Source organism: Mizuhopecten yessoensis, unplaced genomic scaffold (assembly GCF_002113885.1).
Source record: "Mizuhopecten yessoensis strain PY_sf001 unplaced genomic scaffold, ASM211388v2 scaffold11095, whole genome shotgun sequence".
Taxonomy (NCBI): domain Eukaryota; kingdom Metazoa; phylum Mollusca; class Bivalvia; order Pectinida; family Pectinidae; genus Mizuhopecten; species Mizuhopecten yessoensis.
Window position 1 is genome coordinate 132,460 of NW_018408877.1, and position 23,300 is coordinate 155,759.

General features: G+C 35.9%; 1 protein-coding gene across 2 annotated transcripts in view; it reads right to left on the minus strand.

Moving 5' to 3' along the window:
- Positions 1-903: 903 nt before the first annotated feature.
- Positions 904-23,300, minus strand: part of LOC110465619 (midnolin-A-like) — a 34,511-nt gene continuing 12,114 nt past the window's right edge. The window contains exons 1-7 of one of the 2 annotated variants that reach the window (XM_021521567.1): positions 10,557-10,752; positions 9,466-9,553; positions 7,850-7,906; positions 7,376-7,633; positions 6,944-7,124; positions 6,482-6,649; positions 904-6,156 (exon numbers count right to left, since the gene is read on the minus strand). In XM_021521567.1, coding sequence (XP_021377242.1) covers positions 5,846-6,156; positions 6,482-6,649; positions 6,944-7,124; positions 7,376-7,633; positions 7,850-7,906; positions 9,466-9,553; positions 10,557-10,654 — 1,161 coding nt within the window. In that variant the 5' untranslated portion in view covers positions 10,655-10,752 and the 3' untranslated portion in view covers positions 904-5,845. Of the gene's footprint in view, positions 6,157-6,481; positions 6,650-6,943; positions 7,125-7,375; positions 7,634-7,849; positions 7,907-9,465; positions 9,554-10,556; positions 10,753-23,300 lie in introns of those variants that run through there. The other variant, XM_021521566.1, reaches the window with a different exon arrangement.

Genomic DNA, 23,300 nt, shown 5'->3' on the forward strand with positions numbered 1-23,300 from the left:
ATATATACAATTGCTGAGTATAAAGAGATGATTGCACATATGCTTCCAGGTTGGCCTTGGGGACTGCCCCACCCTTGGAGACTTAACCCCTGGGTCATAAATTTGAAATGGTTAATATCCCCACCCCAAAACTATATATACAATTGTTGGGCATAAAGAGACGAATGCAGTCATGACATTAGAATTGATCCCAGGGTCTGCCCCACCCTTGCAGACTTGGCCCCTGGGTCATAACTTTGAAACGGTTGAGATCCCCACCCGAAAACTATATATACAAATGCTTGGCAAAAAGAGACAAATGCAGTCACGATATTAGATTCTGAGTTTCTGAGTCAAAGCTTGGAAACAGTTGAGATCCTCACCCCATAACCATACATTAAATTGCTGGGCATGAAAAATCTAATATAGCTATGCTACAAGGATTGGCCTTGGGGTCTGGCATATTCCCTTGATCTCATTTGGAGAATAGTGTGCCATGATTGCTTAGGTATCCAGGTGAGCATACAGGCCCTCTGGGCCTCTTATTATTATTATCATTATTATGCGGAATTATATTGAGCAGTGTCCGGATTCGTTAGGTGATATTATTTTGCATACAGTTTGGAAAGGTATGTCTGATATTCTGGTATTTCAGAGAAGGAAATGCTTTTCGCTTGGATGAAATTCAAACAGTTGTCACAGTAGTTATTGAGCGTTTGGTTGTATGAAAGTCTGTGTTCGTTTTAAACACTTCAATCAATTTTGGAGGTCAGATTATTTTTCTTGGAGGTCAGACAATTGAAATAAGTTGAGATCTTTAAAAAAACAGGTTCTTCAGGTATAGAGTGCCAGGTAATAAAAATGTCCAACATGGACCTATAATGTACACTGTAACAGTCTAAATCACAACACAATATCTATTTATATATTTTGAACGTTTTTATTAACTGCTGTCTGTATGTCATGTGTGAACAATCTAAAACAATAAAACTGAAACAAGATATCAGCATTTTCTATATTTGAAGTCATGGACGAAATTTCAAAGACAATTTATTTTATTATGTTAAAAGAAACTCGGAGGAAACACATCTGAGATTTGGAAGTAAGGACAACATTGCAATCATACAGAATTAAATGCTTATATATGTATTAAGAGTGTAAAAGGGAATTTAATAAAAGACAATCTTTCAAAGCTTCTTAAGGCTTTCAATGACTTGGCTGTTGAAAACTCATGCCTCCCTCGGGCCTTACCAGCTTGACAACTAAAGAAATATGCACATTTTAACACTATGCTCTGTGCAATATGTGATGGCAGTATTGTAAAATGTGAGGAAATTTATTAATATAATTAAATATATATTTTTTATTTATCAATATTTAATGGAAAAACTACAATATTATTTAAGCTTAATGATGATTAAAATGGAGAATATAAAAATAATATATACCTGAACAAAATCACAACTGACTTGATCAGCTATGAATACTAAATATGAAAGCCAGACATGTCTGAATAAAAATTCAAATTCCTAACTGTTACACACCACCAGACCAATGGGCATGTTCCTGTTAGATTGATGACCACATACTAGATACACATACTTGTATTCTGATTATATTAACCCTTTCAACCCTATGTAACTTTCGCACACTCTATGCATTGATCTTGTCCAGTCAATTGTGGTCTACATTGGTGAATTGGGTAAAGATTGCAACCGGTGTTGAATGTGTCCCTACTGAATTTCTAGAGATAACTTACAATGGTTCCAACTTCAATATAATTTAAATTCTTTGAAGTTTTATAAAATGTGCCAAATATATTTAAACGATTAATCTTCAAATTTCTAGACATGTTTATCAAAAATACACATGAAATTTCAAAGAAAAGTTGAACAAATAATGACAAAAAATCTATTATTAACATGAAATAAACTATACTGATGAAAAATGGATTGTCGCCATGGTAACCACAAAAACAAAGATGGGGTAATGGATGATTTACGGCACAAATAGATATAAAAGTCAAAAATCGAGCAAAATATCATAGATTTTACCCAAAAAAAAGGGTTCAATACATATGATTAATTTTGTTGATATGAAAACAAACATTCTGTGTAAGTAACTATGTTTCTCTTGTTGAAAAAATAAAAAAATTCAAATCAATATTCCTGCTATCTACATTATATATATATCACGAAATTGAACTAACATTCTTTGTATACATTGTGTACCACAAACATTAACTACTACCCTTGTTTGCTGTATTGGCATAAATCACACTTACAACACTTGTACAATAATGTTTAAATATATAAAACTGACTCTCCAACTATATAGACACATGTTAACAGACATGAGCTGGTCATTATTGGCACAAGAATAGGAAACACCTAGTTCCAGTGTGAACAGGGGAAACTCGTAAACTACTATGTGTAGCCATTATTGACCCCAAATAAAACTTTATTATGAATCATTATGTCGTTTATCATCATATGGAACGATGCTCATTGTCCTTGCAATTTCCATAACCATTCTGAGATATACCCCCTATAATTTAATGGCCAAGGTCTTGTTGTTCAAAGGCTAATGAGATGAATGCAAACATTTTGTCCAAGACATATTTTAAAATATTTCAATTCAAAACAGAAATTGCATTTATCAAATGGAAATAAAAGACAGATAAATTTGGATTTTCAGGAAATGTCAAGAGAAGACATTTATACAAGTGATATTATATTAAATTATAAAGTTAACCAGCTTTTCAACAGCCACATTAATGTATTAAACAGGATTAACTTAGCGGCAATAAATGCCAATTCTTTTCTTTTTTTTTCAGTGAAATTCATGACAACATAGGATTTTAAAAGATTACTGATAATTTTACTGACAAAAATCTATTGACTTCTTGGTACCCTGGTATATGTTGAGATTTAAAAAAGGTATAAATTAAAATATTTGTATTCAATGGTAGTGAGGCTAAAATAATTGAAGGGCTGGACCAGCCCTTCAATTTTTTTTATTTTTTTTTACATAATATCTTTTAGATTGAGCCATTATTAAATTACATGACACCACCAGATCACGAGCGCTCAACCCATATCAGGAGAAAAACATAGCACTAACAAAAAGGGTATACATACACATTATATATTGACACATGGGGAATATTTCCAATATTTTCTGTTTGATATGAAAATGGCAAGGTAGCTCAATACAAGTTAATGTGTGCGTAACTTTACGTTCCTCGGACTATAACGTACCAGAATAAAGTCTAGTTGAAACACAGACTTAATAAATTTACATAGAAATAACAACATTGAATATAGGGTCAAGGTAATGGTATGTAGACAGACACACATTCACACAATTACTGGCCTGGTATAACAAATCTTGGAACAACCAGAACAGTCATGGTTATTTATCTAAAAAGGGTTAAATATTTGCCGACTTTCCCGAAGGTAAAGCAATGTCTGTAGAAGAGTACCAGTTTATCCTGGCTTTCTCATCTCCAGGCAACTCACTCAGATTCTTGGAACGTAACAACAAGTTTACATTTAAACAGATCTAACAAGTTCAACAATTTCTTTCTATTCTTTTAATAAAATACAACTTCATTTAATTAATTGTTTTCACATTAATTTCTTCAATTTGGCTTTATGTTCTGTTTGACAATTTATTACACTGTATCAGTTTAACAAGGATATGACAGTAATTACTATGATCACAACAAATTGGTATTAATTTTATCTATTCGAAGAAAACTGTTCAAACATGCAAAACATCAAATATTCTCATCAGAAATAGATTTCTGAACTTGCATACCCTCAACAAAAAATTATGATCATTATCTCATATACCTGGTGCTTTGTACATTTTTTTTTATATTTTAAGTAGACTCGTCTGCAAAATTGTCAAATAAATTTGATATGACTGATCAGTAAGGTAACATACACACACCAGGTATATAAAACCACACACCATAACAGTATATATATAACGGTAACAAACAGTGCAATAAAAAAACAAAAAAACAAACATTTGTATATCATAAAACGTGATTTAGGTTTTTAGGATAAATGTAATCGAACACAATATTATACAAAATCTTACAATTCATAAAAATAATTTGAAATATATCTTACACAAACTATCTGGATTACAATCAGGTGCCATTTATATAAAAAAAAAAATCCTCATTTTTTTTATTTATTTTTTCGAAATTAAACATTAATTTGTGCAGTGACAAGAGCAGGTAAGGAAAATTAGTATTCCGATATAAAGGTACAACAAAATAGCGCGAGATAGGTATTGATACCTTCAAGCATGCAAACAGTTAACACAAATTTTCAGATTCCGTGAAGGAAGTCCTTTATCACATCAATAAAACCATATTATTGCCAAAGATATTATGAAACATATTGATTGATTTTTTGGGAAAAATAAAATTTGTACCCATATTCACTTCAATGTATAGGAAAGCTATTATATGTACAAGATGCATCCTGTGCTCATACCATCTTGATAATTCATAGGTGATTACATCCACAATTAGAGATTACTAAATGTACATGATCAATAAAAATACAAGGGGGTTAATACTTCCAGTGTTTCATAACCTGACACCAACACATCAAGTTCAATGGGAAGGGGAGATAACAAGACAACAAGTTAAAATCTTTCTTTCAGACTTTGCATATTGGGTAGAAACTGGTATCAACATGTATGGAAGGGTATAAGCATTTAAAGTTTAAAAGAGCAATGGAAAACGCCATGAATTAAATACAGTCATATTAATGTACGTATGCATTTGATATAATTCCAAATCCATGTCTACAGTATAGCGACACAAGGATACAGCTATTTACAGATTGGTCCACCTGTCCCCTAGGAGCTGGTGTAGGCCAATAGGTACTGTCAAGTACCACAAACCAGTTCTTTCGCTTTCTGCTACTCGTACACATTTCACTGCAAACCGCTGAGACAGATTTTTTAATAAATGTACAAAATGCAAGTAATCTTCTTGACCAACTCTCTATTCTTGACCAGGGCAACTATATTAAAATATGTACGTGATCCTCAAATAATCCAATGCATCTATCCTGAAACCTCACAAATTTAATCGCTGATTTTTTAAACAAATATGACTTCTATTTTTGATAAAATTCTGATAAAAATGTGTCTAACATCGTAAATCAAGTATAAACTTGTATTTCACAAATATCTAACAAACCTAATTGTGAAATAAAATTATCTGCTTAATAAGAAAAACAGCATTGTTTTTTATTAGTATTTGACCTCAAACTGGAGATATGGTTTTATTATGACATGTCATTTATGAGATTCTGCGCTACAATCTGTGTATCTTGCTATAATGAGAGTGGCTAATTGTTGTACGTGTCAATATAATCTGCCTTTACTGTCTTAATGCTGCAGCACCCAGTCATTCTCTAGCTCTGTGAGAAGAGACTTCCTTAGATATCCCAAACCCATACAAATAAATCTACCCCATGTCACCTGTACGAGGTGAACAGCCGGAGGCAATAGACAATAAAACCCACCAAGCCAACATTGCCTCGTGTCCTGAAGGGACCCTACGCCCCATTGGTTCAGGGCTGGCTAGGGATGTGTGCAATGCTGAGGTGGAGCTACAACTCTTGCGCGTGCTCCACACTGTGAACAACATCCTACATGGTCACGAGCATCCGTCTTCTTTGTGACAAGAACGGCTTCAGCTAGACTTCTATGGCACAAATTGGTGTAAAAAAGTTACCAAGCACCAACAGAACATGGCACTCAACCAAACTGACAAACAAGTATGTCAGTTTTATGGGGAAAACTGACCGTAGGCCAAATGCTATGATCCTCTTCATACAGCTAGAGTGTCTTGCTCAATACTGCTGCCGTTGCCTTGGTAACCAGAGCAACAAGGGACTCCATCCTCTGTGGCTTCTTTGTCATTATGACCTTGACCTTGAATTTTGTTATTGCCATGGATGCATTCATGACCTTGACCACAGTTGAAATTGCGATTTTGCCACTGATATGGGGCTCGGACATCCCGTCGTTCGCGGCGACGGAATTTGCGCTCTTCCATCATTCTTTTGAGTTGTTGAACTTTCTCTCTCAGTTTTGAATCATCTGGCTTCTCATTGCTGCGAAGATCTTGTCTGTGGTTTCCTGTACAAGTACATCAACATCAAGTCTGATGAAATATTCATAAAAGGGCAAAACAGGATTTGTACAGTATATAGATAATGTTTCACAATTATTATTTTTTGTGAAGTTTCATAGTCAGGATAGGCCAAATAAATATTTTTTCCAGTTTCCTATATTCTAAGAAAAATCAGGGAGATAAGGACAATGCAACCTGATGGTTTGAAATTGTTTTCAGAAAGAAATTTAAACCGACGTTTCTAATGCATGTCAAAATGTTGATGTTCTTATTTAAAAACATAAAATCACCAATTACTATGTGATGCAAATTACAGGTAAAGTGACTTACCTTTACATTGGCTATGGAGATGGGAAGAAGAGGTTTGGGGGTGCTGGGCTGTCAGTCCCTGCCGATACTGTGGGGAGGCTCCAAGCAGGTCATTGAGGATATGGATAATTGTACTGATATCTCGCCGGGGCCGCCCTCCCTGGTCCTGCAGGGTTGGGTCCAGAGTACCTACACAAGCATTACATATTTACAGTGTAGGCGAGAAAAGTAAATTACATCCAAATGTCATTCACAACAATTAAAAATTTCTCAGTGGCAAAAATGATCCAGATAAGTTTTTAAGGTCAAAGATCATGAGTAAAGGTTGTACATGTATGTTCTACATATATATGCAAACTTATTTGTGTGTTATGCTTAGATCTTTAAAAATTACTTTTCATAATAGCTGATCACATCCTTCAAGGGAGGTAAAACATAACATCAGTCATGATTCCATGCTAAACTTTATAACAGCCCACTTACCAGAGAATTTTCCAGAATAGACTCCACCCCCAAGATGGTGCATGCTCTCAATGACTGCCCCATTGGCCGGGGTTGGAGATGGAGGGGGGGTGGGGCTAGGCTGGGGAGATGAAGAGAAGAATGGTCCCACAGGGCTGGTTCTCGAGGACAGAACTTCAGATTCTCCAGGTTTGGTGGTATGCTGAATACAAAAGTAATTTGTTTGGGTACTAGATCAGGATGATTATACTACTTAAAAGTCATTCTTGTTAGATGAAGGGAAATCTTATTCATTGCAATTATTACTATAAATATAACATTTCATTTTTTTTTTATTATTCTTTATTTTAAAATTGGTTTTTCATATTATCATATATGAGTATTCGTATTTTAAACTTTTGAATTCAACAATGGTGGTTTGCGTGATTTTGGATTTGTATATAAGATACCAACCTGTTGTGGAGCAGTAGCGGGGAAGTTTGAGAACTGACTGATGTTCTGGGAGAGGGTATGACTGCCGTGAGGAGCAGTTGGGGAGGGAATCTCTTGGTGGTCAGAGATCTGCCCGGGGGAGGGGACCACCACAGGGGTGGGGCGAGCCCGACGGCCACTACACTGAGAAGTTGACAGCTGCAACTGTATAAACATCATGTGGTCACCAACCCGCATTGCAAGCACCAGTGGGGCGTGACCAGACAGGAAATCATTCACCTGTAACAAAATTGGGAAAAACGGTTAAGTATGGTTACAGTTAAAGAATTACAAATGAATTGATAATAGTCTAAATTAAGAAATATCTTAAAAGAGAAAGTAAATGTAAATTTACTAGAAACAGAAACATGCCAAGATTGATGTATTACTCCAAACAATAGAAACAGATAAATATATACCTTACAATGTTTATGCCTGTCTCAATCTAATACTTACTTGAGAGTCTGATAGACTTTCTAGGGCCTGCACAACACTTGAATCTTCGCGGGGATACTGCAAGAAAAATCAGAATGTGAATTGTCTCCCTTGCACTAACAATGATGAAAATGAGCAAGCAAATGTTAAGGTCATATTAGTACATCACATGATAATTACTAGGATAGCTATTGGATAACTACCCTTGCTCTATTTGGTATAGTTAGCATCCGCCCTTGACGACGGTAACTATACCTGGAGACGGGCACTATACCTTTTTTTTGGACCGCTGAGACTGCGGGAAAAGTAGCGTGACGCCAAGAGTTGCGCCCCTTCTCCTAGGGGGCGCTGTACATATTCTACTTTCAGTTCATTGTTGTCGTCTGCCAAAATGGCTTCGAGATTCGGGACCGGGAATGCCGATTGCTTTGCAGAGGCTCAGCAATGTATGAAAACGAAGCAGGCGACACAATTTGCAGTCACAGTTAGTACAGTCATGTGATGTACTAAATCTATTATGACCCTTTCCCTCGGGAAAGGGCCATAATAGAATAGTAGTGTATTGATAAACGGAAATAGGTAGTACATCCCTAGTTGAAAATCCAATGTAGGGAGACAGTATCACAATTTCCTCATATTCTAATGTTTAATATTAAGCTGATGAATATTGTATGTTTATTATTGACAGAACAGTGTGTTCTCTCAATATTAAAGTATTTCAAAGCAATCCAGGCATTAATTCAGTTGTTTATTATCAATGAGTCACATGTGTCCATTTTTCTTTACTTCAGGAAACCGGCTACCTATTTCACTACTGTGAAGTTTTCCAAGACAGATAACTCTTACATGCAATTACTATGTGTATATGGTTTTATTATAAAATGTCAATTTTTAATCGTTTACAGATAATTCATTTTACACAATTTCAGCATTTATTAAATTCATATACATTAATGCAATACTAATCTATGGCAGTATTATTTTCATTGACATTATTTTGCAAACAATTGTGTCTTTCATTTTTTTTCAAAATTCACTCCTTTTTACATAAATTTCCATTTAAAATCCTTAAAATTCTGACAACCTTAATTTTTTTTTGTGGCAGAAAAATTTCTTTACTTCAAAGCAATATAACTACAAAATTTGAGTAGTTCTACTGAGAAATGGTGACAAAATCCTATAACCTTAAAAGAAGAAATTCTACTGAGAAATGGTGACACATTCCTATTACCTTAAAAAGATTTTGTGTGAGTTTTCTAAGTGTATTATCTCCCTTACAATAACCTTGCTACAAAGTTGGAAACATTTCTCAAAGGTTGACAAAATATTTGATATATGTCACTTATTTGAAAGTGTGTTTAGACATTTAAGAAATACTTCTATATAAATTTTGATATAGCCTACGGCTAAAATGAAATTAGGTCCATAATGTGAAGACTTGGAAAGCACTGACTCTTGATAATGTGAACAGTGTAGACTTTGCTTTATCCACTAACATTTAACCAGCTATTTTTTCAGAATACCTGTAAGATGTAAATGTTCAACTTGCTTTTTTCAAGTCATCCACCTCTTTAAAAACTTTGAGAACACTACTTAGAGTGCTTTCACTGCTAGTTATGTGAAATGTATGGACTTACAGAAAATCCACTTTCCAGGGTGGGCAGCAGTGTCACCTGACTACAGTCTGTAATGCTGTTGTCCTTCAACGTCCCGAACTTCAACAGCCTACAAAACAGCAAGGTTTAAGAACATTAGAAACATCACCTTGAGGCCGTACATAAGAATTATTACGGTATATTGAACACAAACCAAAAAAAAGATGCAAAAAATGTTTATGAGAAGTTTCATTCCGGTTCTTCATAACCAGTTCCGATTCATAACATTTATCGCCAGTTTATTGTCATTTAAAAAGAAACAATAAACTTGCAGTTTATACATAAAAACATTTAGATACCAACATCATAATGAAATTAACTTGTTCTATGATACTGGCATCTATATCTGTGAAAGATAAAAGTAAGAACGACAATATTCTCAGATGAACCATCTCTAAAAAAAAAAAATGTATTCAAGAATATGCTGTTTATTAAAAACACTTTCATTCTGAGATTAGCTATTAAAAATACCTGTATTCAAGGATAAGCTGTTTATCAAAAACATTTTATTCTGAGTTTAGCTGTGGAAAACCTGTCACTTGTATTTTAACAAAATCACCTGTCACTTGTATTTTAACAAAATCACCTGCATTCTTTGATGAAATAAGAGCTAAGGCCATACAATTAAAGTTATACTTCATAAGTCACATTTCAAAAGAAACGAATTGAAAATAATAAACCTTGTAAAAGATTGCCCATCCTGGTTACATAAAAGGGTCATCAAGTACTTCTAATAATGAATGAGACGTAGGCTAAATCAGGGAGATTTAGATTTTATGAAAAAGTTGGCCGGAAAATTCACTGATAAATTATAGTCCTGTGGGATGTTTGAGAGGAGTAGGTTATTAATCCTTACACTGTGTCAAGGTCAGTATTGATGATTTATTGGTTTTCCAGTACAAGTGTACCCAGTGTTGACAACAACACTCTGGCGTAGGACAACAACACTCTTGACGTAGAATGACACACTCTTTGATCTGTTTAACCAACACATGCTTACTGAAGCGATCACTCCATCTTTGCCTGACAAGCAAACCTTTTCTGTTACATTAAATGACAATATCAGTGTTTACCAGCAGAATTCAGTGTTCTGTTGTATTTTGTGTGGTGAAGTTAGCATCATTACTACACCGAGGATGGAGGATCGTGAGCCATAAACTGTCTTTGTCATCACACACTATTGATGGTGGAACATGATGTGCGATGTTGTAACCTGCCCACACTGTCCTCTAGGTTATACCCCTACACACAGGACAAAGCCTCCCCTCCCCTTCCTACTCGCAGCACTAGGTCATCCGATACACTTCACAGCATATTATGTCGACACTCTCTAGTACACATAAACGAAAGAGTCAGATCGCCATTACTCAGTCTTACTGTTGCTTCAATATCATAAAAGACACTGGTTTTCTTTATTAAAGATTGATCATAATCATAGAAACACACCCTTTGTTTACCAATTTATAGTACACATTAATATAAATAAAAACAGCATTATTTTCACTTTTTTCATACATGTACATTAGAGTGAATATTTATAAAAAGATTTATCTTCCATGCTCACAATACAGTTTCATGTATTGATTGACCCTTATAATGTTTTAGTATAAATATCTAAACAAATTCTACTTTAACTACCTTTTATTAGAAATTTTAAGTCACACCATAAAGACATGTTTAAGTTAGAATTAGTTGTACCCTTTGTTACCTCAACATTATATACTGTACATGTACAAGTGAAGGGGAACTGGACCAGGCTTATCTCTGGTTACCTCAACATTGAGGTATTTCGCCCCCTGGTAACTCATATTGCCCAATTAACATCAGAATTCAGATATGTAATCCAAAATTAGATTTTAACATGTCGGTCTCTTTCGCGACCCCACTGAAAGATACGAAGTGTTGAACCTGAAGAAATAATTCACTGTGTTGAATACACATCAGCCCACTGGAAACAGCACCAGGATACAGGATATACCTTAACTATCTGGTAGAAGCTCAACCTTTGAAACATGCATTATTAATGTCTCTATCTACTGGTAAATACACAGCCTTGACACTTATCGCACCAGGAATAAGGCTACGGATGACATGTTATAGATGACAGTGATGGCGTAACTCCAAATTCGTCAAAGGGCAACAGTCTTAGAATTGACTCACCTGTTTCTAATGAAAAGGACTTAAATGTCTTTGAAATGTCAAACAGCGACAACTTCACCAAAATGCCAGAAAGATATTCTGCCTCACAGCAGTATATGGCAGTGAATAATATCCTTTTTATAGCAATACCTATTTTCATAAGGGGAAAAACAACATGTAACATGTATACAAGTTACTTACGTATCTGTGTTAATTTTTCTATACTGAACTATTAAGAATTGGTCTGTTTCACTATAAAACAAAGGTATTTTTTAAGTTTTCAAGATTATTTTTACAACTGGGAAACAAAATATTTGCTTCTACTTTTATGATTTATTTGGATATTGTGAATAATCAGACAACTTTTAAAGCAAAAAATGTTATGAGGAGTTCAATGAGTGTAATTATTAATATATGTACAATGTTAAGGTACAGCTGCTGTTGCTGCTGTGAATCAGCCACTGTAACATGGCCTAGTAAACAATATCCAGCCTCATCACCAGGTGGGGGCGGTGCTGAGTCAGAGACAACAGTCTGCTGAGACAGTGTCATCGTCCTCAGGTGATGAGACCTTAGTATTTTCTACCTTAATTCACACGAACTGGAAGTGATGAAACCAAATGGGATTCTCTATACACCCACCCTCATAAGCACTGAACCAATATCAGGCCAATGTATAACTCTGTACCCACCAGTACAAGATCTTACAAGGCAAAGTATAACTCCCCATCCCCGCCAGCACGAGCACTGAACTGTTACCAGGCCAAGGTATAACTCTCTGTACCTACCAGTACAAGATCTTACAAGGCAAAGTATAACTCCCCAAACCCGCCAGCACGAGCACTTAACTGTTACCAGGCCAAGGTATAACTCTCTGTACCCACCAGTACAAGACCTTACAAGGCAAAGCATAACTCCCCATACCCGCCAGCACAAGCACTGAACCATTACCAGGCCAAGGTATAACTCTCTGTCCCCACCAGTACAAGACCTTACAAGGCAAAGCATAACCCCCCACCCCCGCCAGCACGAGCACTGAACTGTTACCAGGCCAAGGTATAACTCTCTGTCCCTACCAGTACAAGATCTTACAAGGCAAAGTATACCTCCCCATACCCGCCAGCGCAAGCACTGAACCATTACCAGGCCAATGTATAACTCAGTACCTACCAGTACAAGATCTTACAAGGCAAAGTATACCTCCCCATACCCGCCAGCGCAAGCACTGAACCATTACCAGGCCAATGTATACCTCTCTGTTCCCACCAGTACAAGATCTTACAAGGCAAAGTATACCCCCCCAACCCCGCCAGCACGAGCGCTTAACTGTTACCAGGCCAAGGTATAACTCTCTGTAGCCACCAGTACAAGACCTTACAAGGCAAAGTATAACCCCCCATACCCGCCAGCACAAGCACTGAACCATTACCAGGCCAATGTATAACTCAGTACCTACCAGTACAAGATCTTACAAGGCAAAGTATAACTCCCGATACCCGCCAGCACGAGCACTGAACCATTACCAGGCCAAGGTGTTACTCTTTATACTCAATTTTACTCAATTTTATAGTCATTACCTAACAAATGAACATTTACAGAAATATATTCTAAAAACTTTCAATACAAGCATTTAAATAAATATATTTGGCCAAAAAGTATACCAACTGCTTGACCTCCTGTACACAGTATATAATGATTATATGGGTGTGGTGTTGAAAGACAAGGGGTTATGGGCATCAGCTACAGTGGCGTTTTACTGACCTGTTGTGTACACCTAAGGAACTGTATAGATTATTTACTATTTTGAAACAGAGGACTCTATAGTGTCCTCTTAACAGGTCTTATAATTTATAATGTACAAGTGGATATCAATATACAAAAATCATAATTAAAAGTCATAATGGGACAGGTTTAGATCTACTTCAGAGTTTACAGCTAGAGCTCATGATCAGAGTGAATATTTTAGATTGTATTCCGAGTTGATCATGACGGCATGATGGGTGTGTACTGTTCTCACATCTAGGGCCATTGCTGACATTTTCTGAGAGATCGTTTCTGTAGTCTGGATGGTGTATATTTCACATTTCTCTCAAACCACAAATACCTCTTAACAGCACATGAACCTGATCAATCAACAATAACATCATATCTGTCCCATTCCCTTGGGCCTTCAGGTGGGATGGACAAAATAACTGACACCTTGCTAAGATATTCTAGCACAAAGGCTACCAGGAAGCACAAGATTAATTGATATTTATGAATAAAGATAATTCATACAAACTCAGTAAACACAAGACGTTTTGCAAATGTATGGACTGTGAATATTAGCTATTAGCTGTTTTGTAAATAAACCATAATAGTAAAATGAATTGTAAATATACTAAAAATGGGAGAAAAAATGTGAATATGAAGCAACTACAGTAAAATTTCAGATCAGTTCTACTGCTACAAAAGTTAAATTGAATCCCGATCAACTATATATGCAGAACGATTCACTGAGAAGTGGGTAGTACAGGTGATAAAGCAGGACTTAAGTGTCCCTATAAAACGGCTGTATTAGCATTGTTTGGTCACTACTGTCAGTGAGATTTAGGTCTTGTTCACCTGTTGACCTAATGACCTTTTCTAAACTACAGTTACCAAATGTTTATAAATGTCAGTCCCTGCTGAAATGTCATTTTCATTTGACCTATAGCAGTTGAAGCCAGCAGTTAAGTAGTAGGTAAACGGTAACAGGATAGGCACGAAAATGTCAAATAATCTTTGACTGAAAATGTCAAGAATCTCTGACATATACTTGTAATAGGAATCTTCACGGGCCACCGTAGATACCTGAACACGCCGTTCTCCAAACTTCGGAAGCCACGCTACCGAAGTATCCATTCTAACAACCATCTTGATCATTTTTCACTAAATATCTCTTTAACACAAACAAACTTTAGAACATACAAAAACATATATCACAACTGTTTCCTTTGATTCCGAACCACTTTCATTTTGGCATTAGATAACTGGAGCCTTCATGTTGTTGATACCAGCCGCAATAATCACAAGTGTCAATCACAAGACATGTGACTCCAGAAACATATTGCCTACAATATTTCTAGCGATAATTAAGTCTTTATTGGATATCGTTGCAAACAGGTATATAAGGCATACACAATATGATGTACATAATGAAGGTGTATATACTAAAAGGTGTCTCCAGATCAAATTCACCTTTACATAATTCATAGACTGGTGACATTTTCTTGGGTAACCAGCTGTCGATCCAGGTAGTTTTCCAGGGCTTAAACGCTTCAAAACAATGCTTTTTATTTTTAATTCCTTTAAAACCATGCTTTTTTGGCAGTTTTCTATATTTAAAAAAAATATGCTGATATTATTTGGAAGTTCATCTCAGACAAGTCTCCTATTACTTTATATATTGAAATCATGCAATAAGCCCATAGGGCCAAAACAGTAATCTCTCACTCGAAGTAGTTGGTATTGGTTTATAACGGGACAATGAAATAGCATCTGCTTGTAGGTCTTCTGAAACATGATAGATTTGGTTTGGCCGAGAAATCTGCAATTATGAAATATTTCCATAGAAAATATATGAACACACAATAGTAGCATTAACTGAGGCACCCATATTTAATTAACTTATTATTTTTTTTCAGGGATGATGTTCAGAATTTTTCAGAAATCAAAGTGCTCAACCTGACAAGGTCCTATAGAAAATAATGGAACAATCGTAATTGAAGCTGCCAGCACTTGAATCCTATAATCAGAAAGCTAGTTATGTAACACGATAGATTCAACTCAACACAAACTGGTAATGACAGTGTTGGCCTTTGATGAAATGTTAAGATATACAGAGACTGGCGGATTTGAAAATGGGAAACACATAATGATGTCAAACCTGTTTACCGCCATACAACTTAACTTCCATTAAGACATTAGGCTAAGAAGATGAAATTGGATTAGTTTTATGCCACTACCAAGTGATAGTGTGTAGAATCTGATGACATTCAAACATAGCTATGCTTCATACGTAATCAACCAGTGATGTGTATTGATCGACTTTTTGTTGTACATGGTTTTTACCCACCATTGACGTCATAGCCCGCCATTATTGCACTGTTGAGATGTAATTGACTTCAGAGGTTTCCTCCCGCAAGGCTTACAGCTAGCATCCATCTCGAAGGTCCACGGGGTCAAATGGTGACTTGTCTTATTGTATGGGTCTGGACTGTCCCACATAAGACACCTATACAGTATTACTACAGTCATTGAACACAGCCTACTGGACTATCCCACATAAGACACCTACAGTCGTACTACAGTCATCGAACACAGCCTACTGGACTGTCCCACATACGACACATACAGCAGTACTACAGTCATCGAACACAGCCTACTGGACTGTCCCACATAAGACACCTATACAGGAGTACTACAGTCATCGAACACAGCCTACTGGACTGTCCAACATACGACTCCTACAGTAGTACTACAGTCATCGAACACCGCCTACTGGACTGTCCCACATACGACACCTATAGTAGTACTACAGTCATTGAACACAGCCTACTGGACTATCCCACATACGACACATACAGCAGTACTACAGTCATCGAACACAGCCTCCTGGACTGTCCCACATAAGCCCCCTATACAGTAGTACTACAGTCATCGAACAAAGCCTACTGGACTGTCCCACATACGACACCTACAGTAGTACTACAGTCATCAAACACAGCCTACTCGACTGTCCCACATACGACACACACAGCAGTACTACAGTCAACGAACACAGCCTACTGGACTATCCCACATAAGACACCTATAGTAGTACTACAGTCAACGAACACAGCCTACTGGACTGTCCCACATACGACACCTACAGTCATACTACAGTCACCGAACACATCCTACTGGACTATCCCACATACGACACCTACAGAAGTACTACAGTCATCGAACACAGCCTACTGGACTGACCCACATACGACACCTACAGTAGTACTACAATCAACGAACATAGCCTACAGGACTGTCCCACATACGACACCTATAGTAGTATTACAGTCATCGAACACAGCCTACTGGACTGTCCCACATACGACACCTACAGTCATACTACAGTCACCGAACACAGCCTACTGGACTATCCCACATACGACACCTACAGTAGTACTACAGTCATCGAACACAGCCTACTGTACTGTCCCACATAAGACACCTATAGTAGTACTACAGTCATCGAGCAAAGCCTACTGGACTGTCCCACATAAGACACCTACAGCAGTGCTACAGTCATCGAACACAGCCTACTGGACTGTCCCACATAAGACACCTATAGTAGTACTACAGTCATCGAACAAAGCCTACTGGACTGTCCCACATAAGACACCTACAGCAGTACTACAGTCATCGAACACAGCCTACTGGACTATCCCATATAAGACACCTACAGCAGTACTACAGTCATCGAACACAGCCTACTGGACTGTCCCACATACGACACCTACAGTAGTACTACAGTCATCGAACCCAGCCTACTGGACTGTCCCACATAAGACACCTACAGTAGTACTACAGTCATCTAACACAGCCTACTGGACTATCCCACATAAGACATCTACAGCAGTACTACAGTCATCGACTATAATGATCACACCTGTCTATAATGATCACACCTGTCTATAATGATCATACCTGTCTATAACAATCATGCCTGTCTTCATACCTGTCTATAATGATCACACAAGCCTTTAATGAACTCACCTGCTCATATATAATCATACCTGTCTATAAAATGATTGCGTTTGTCTAAAATAATCAAACTTGCTATCAAATTACCAAACCTGTCTATAAGTGATAACAGTCCTTAGTTTTACAAGAAGAGGTTAAGTAAAAACTATTTGTAGACAAGTTACCAATGCTTGTCAGGGTAGGCAGATGATCAATTCAAAACAAATATAACAAAACAAAAGAGGAATAAAAGATGATTTTGATATACCTTCATCTTTCTCTAATGATATTATGTGTAATTATATAGATAAGAACTATGCATTCTAGGACTGGAAAACATTTTATCTGCAGAAAAATGAATTAGATCTGGAATTGTACCTATATTAAAACTGCTGTAACCTAAAGGAATTAAACTGCAGCAAAGAAATTAAGTTTACTCAAATACCTCGCAGGAGCGACAATGGAATTCTATTTTAGCAGTTGTTTTATATATATATGTTTCTAATTCCAGCTTTCCTCTGTTTAGCTTCTGATAAATGCTTCTAAACCAAGCTGAGGGTAAGTCGTCACAAAAGATCGTTATTCTTACTGGAGGTAGTTACCTTAATACACATACCTTATCAGCGTGTTTACATTCATGATTTTGACTTGCTGACGTAGGCTGGCAGGCATTATAGTGTACCTCTTACGTCACAACAACGCACACAATGGTGGATAGACGTTGGCCCTCTTTTGATTCCTAGTAACTGTCAACACCCAAGACACGAAGCAGGGGCTAAAGGCAGAGGCTTGTGGCCTCTGCTTTGTAAATTTATACCTTGGTTAAAGAGCAAGGGACAAAATCAGCCCCTCCAAGTGCTTATGCCCGATTAAATCTAATACAACACTGGAGTTTGGCTGAAAAGAAAAGCCTCTCCATATGTGTTATTATCGTTGAAAGGTCAGCACACTTGACAAATATTGAAATTTACATTTTCAATATTTGCAAATAACTTCATTTAATACAATGAACAGCTATATAATTTACTATTCCATCCCTCCATTACAGCAACATTGATTTCATGGCTATCTAAAATCATTAAACACATCGACAAAAATGATGTGTAACTAGGGCTCTGTACACATGTATGTTGTCGGTTATCTGGGGCTGTTGACCTCTGATTCACCTCCTCAAGTAAAGCTCCTCCAGTAAAGCGTGGGCGTGGATACCACACAACAATATCCTATATGATAAACGGCCCTGTGTATTGCTCTAGTCTGTATTTCCATTTTGACCTCCGTTTACCAGTGGGTGTATTAAACCCTGGTAAACAGAGGTGTCTCATACCCAATAATAAAACATAGTACATGTACCCTGTGCGTATAAGAGACAATTCTCATCTTACAATCAGTAATCACTATTAAACCAATTTCATTTTCACAAAATTTTCAATAATTGTCAATCATTAATTATCGTAGTAATGTTATGGGAGATGGGAGGAAGGATCTAAATACATGTCAGGTTAATTATAGCTAATGATATTTTCCTAGATGAGAACACATAGGAAAAGCTTGGCTGAGCCCTTAGATCCCTAACCTGTCTTCTCCTCGAATTCTTTCTGTTTTTGACTGTCCCTATAATTATGAAGAAATCCTGTCCCAAGCCCTTCTCTAGCTACCTTCCCTCTTTCCTACAAATAACACACCCAAATAGGCAAAAAGGTATTATGACAGTCGTGCATTTTGTTTTAGTGAATATTTATCTACATGAATATGAATGACATTAATAGCATTCAGAATACATAAATATTTCAGTAGGAGGTTTTGTAGAACACTAAAACAGGTAGTGTTTGTGTAGATAAATGTATTCTATCATCTACCTATGGCACTATATTACAACACAGGGTGTTTCCCTGGGTATTTTGGAAATTGACAGTAAAAACTTACCGTTTAAAACTAAATCTGCTTTATCACCATCTGAATGTTTTAATACAGGATTTTTCTGAAGGACTTCCTGTTATATTTAAAGGACCTACATGGCAACTAAATAATGAAAATGTGAAATAGAGAAGAAAACCTAACAAACAAACAAAAATAGTTTTTAGATTTTAGACTTGATGATTTTTTTAAATAGTTAAAAATGCATCAAATCTTTCTGGAATGAGGCTGAAATGTGTGGCCTAAAGTTAACACGGAGACATTTAATACATAGATATCTGTAGCACGAGTTTGACGATCAAGGATTTTATCTTAGTTATAACTGACTTCTATGTATAGCCGTGTTATCTGTACAAGCCTATAAGTATGCCCTTGTGGTTAGCTAGTAAACCGCAAACCAATGAATACAACATGACAAGCTACTCCTAAAGAGGTCATATGGTACAATGAAAACCACAAACACCTATACCATACACTTTTGTGTTTAAACGACACATTAGAGCTGCCATTAAAAAAAATTCCTCCAAAAATATTGTTCTAAAGATTTTTATGACCATACTTCCTGTAGAGTATAGCTAAACATATGCATTTCCATTGTGGGGCATCTATATATATACCAGACTGCAATTCAAAAGGATATGGAATCACACACAGTGAACTATTAAAAAGATTTTTTTGCAATCAGAAACTGTCTGGACAGGATCTTTCTATCATATTGAAAGGAGTAATCGGGGACCAATGATATCCTGACATCAAATTTAATTTTCGAATGAAATTCCCAAATTGTTTCAAATTGATGTTTGTCACCTGTAGAAATGGTAACTACAGTAAACAGGTTCTCGGAATTACTTTGTTCCCAAAGAAGCTGTTCCACCATTTGGTAACACAGTTTGTTTAAAATGTATCATCACCCAATAGAAAGTTACTCAGAAAGTTAAAATCCATTTTCATTAATCATTGTTGCTTTGAAAAGTTAATTTTCTTATGTTGTGTTTTCATTTAATTTGTTCATTTAATTTCTACTCTGATATTGCAACTTATTCAACTGGCTGCAAAAAATAATAATTATCTGCCTCCAGAATTGAATCTCTGTATTCGTTGTAGCACACCAACAATGAAACATCACCTGATAACTACCGTATACAGTTACCTAAATGTAAGCTATGTGCTGCAAGTTCTTTCCTTAGGCTTTATTTAACCTTTTCTTCATGCAAGGTTAAATCATACATTTTATTTTTTATTTCAACTGTCTGTGACTTTGGTCAAAGGATCCTTAAATTTCTTGAGTAAATTTTTAATGTAGCTGTCGAGAAAAAATTCACACTTTAAAATTTGTACAAAAAACAATCTAGTGTGAATTAAGCAAGATCCAGTGAAAAAAGGGCGTTATAAAAATGTTCAGCTGCATATCAAAATTGTCAGGCATACTGTTAAGATTGTTTTAAATACATTTGATGTATTAATCACAAGGCCACCATTATCACAGTTAGTGTATAGAATGTCCTAATACATGAGTAAGTGCATATGATACCTAAAACAATATACATGTACATGTAGGTTGGGTTTGAGTTAAGTACACATGCTACCTTATATTTGTGTTAAAATGATCTCCCTTTTCAAAAACTTTTGTTAGATTCAATCCTACAAGTGACAACTCAGATTCACCCGAATGTTTTAATTGCATACACATTTGTTAGCCTTTCAAAAGTGTCATTCATTATTGTCAAAGGCATGTCAAAATTTCTATTCTGAAAAAGCATATATTACAGTTTTTCTTGGAGTGTTGGAACTCTTATCTAAAAGGGGATGCAATAATATAGCAGAAATCTATAAAGGACGTTAAAAGGGGAGATAATTCCACTTGTTAACTTCTGCAATGCTAAAAGAACAGGTGATTCCAAGACAATAATAGTACCGTACTGGATGAACCTAATTTAATGTACCAGTATATCCACTGTGACTTGGTCTGATAATAAGTCTACACAAATATCACACCAGTTTGGAGAACATCAAGCGTGCACTTGTTGCCCTCAAGCAGTGTGGGGGAGAGTTCCCCTCCATACTTGTCACTGGTATTAGCTTAGTCAAACTGGTGCTATTTATAGAACTAATTTCTCTTGAGAGGAAGCGAACTTACCAATTAAACTCTTTCGTCTGTCCCAGAGGTCAGAACATTCCCATATAAGGTTGAAGCTTGACATTTAATTTTACCCCAGGTTTTTTGGGGGGTGCCATTTCCATGAATTCTGAGTTTAGTACATTTTATGTTAGACTGTATTAGATTCTAACATTCAGTTTTTATTATCTGTGACCTACCTTTTTCTTTATTTCTAACAATTTATTAGTCTCCCTGCTACAAATATCATTAAGATTTGACATTTGAGTAAAGAATTATGGAAGAAAGAAGTAGTAAATTTTGTGTTACTTACCAACAGCTACAATTACATATCTGCTGTTGCAATGTGTGACATTTATCTCCGCCACTTTGTCTTAATCTGTGGCAAATGCCGAAGGTCACACAAGGTATGTGGTAGCAGCAGTGAGGCTCTAGTGAGCTCTTCTACACTGATTTCAATCCAAAAGAAAATTAAAACTCAAAGTCTCAATGAAATCATTTTTAAGATATTACTGACATTTTATTTGAATGCCCCCAACCTTGTTTTCTCCATATACAGAATCCTGAATCCAATCGTGATTTGAGATGAAAGGCTGACTTTTTCAATCTGAGGATGCCAGTCTATCACCACTTTTTAACTTTGAAAAATACAGTGTGGAACTGAACAGCTATTTTAAATTTTCCCCAAACTAGATTTAGAATATATTGATTTATGTGAAATTTGAATTAATCAAAAAAAAAAAAAAAAAATCCTAATTAAATTTTTATACACCTACTGAAGTTTATTTTTATAACAAATTCAGTACCTTATTGTCTAAGAAAGACAACCAGTAAGTTACAAGTTACTCATAAAAATATAAGATAATGAGAAAGTTAATCACTGAATAAGAAATTTTCTAAAATTCTAAAGATTTTTAAGTACACATTTTTTTTATTTTTTTTTAAATTGGCAGTAACCTTTCACTATACAATAGGTGGCATAATGAAGCAAATACATGCCATTATAAGGCAGCCAATTCGAAGTCAGTGTTGGTCACTAGAATTTACTTCAGAGGTGATATCAATAAAAATTGTAGGTTAAAACCTTGATTCACAAGATTAAGCCAAAAACAAATTCCAACATATGTTATACTTTGGCTTCTAATATATATATTATACTATGTCAGGAAAGAATTATAGCACCTTCTAACAGCTTATTAAGGCCTTGTCCACAGACAAATTGTTAAGCACACACATACACACACACACACACACATACATGGCATTATTTTACATTTTATCACTACCATATATATCATCACAGATTTATTCATGTTGTGCTGAAGTATTTAATTATAACATTTCTTCACACAATGATACCAAATCCTATTTTTTCGAAATGTAGTGCAATACATTTTTGATTACATAACTGGAACAAATGGCTGAATGACGGCACCTGATTAACCTGATTCACGGCATGTATCAGCCTATTAATGACACATGATCAGGTTTCAGTGGAATATGGCCTCTGATCTCGACTTTAGTTTGTATCCTCTTACGCAATTATAATCCAACAGGCACTGTTAGGGAACCAAATTCTGTGTTCATCACTTTATGTTTACGTGTCTGTTACATGTGTAAAATGTACTATAATCTTAGGCCAAAAGAAATATCTCCTTTAATAATTATGGGGTCCAAGTCGAGATATCTCCTGCTATAATCTATGGGCCATGATTGTGGAGTGGTTAAGGTATCACATTTGCTATATTTGTATACAAACACAACTTTACCAGTAACTTTTATATGTTGGAGGTCTATATATGCAGCAGAAGTACTAGCACACAAAATATCCACTTGATACAGTTACCCAAGGGAAATGTTTTGTGAAGAAAAAAGGAGGGGTTATGTTATTTTTTTCTATTCG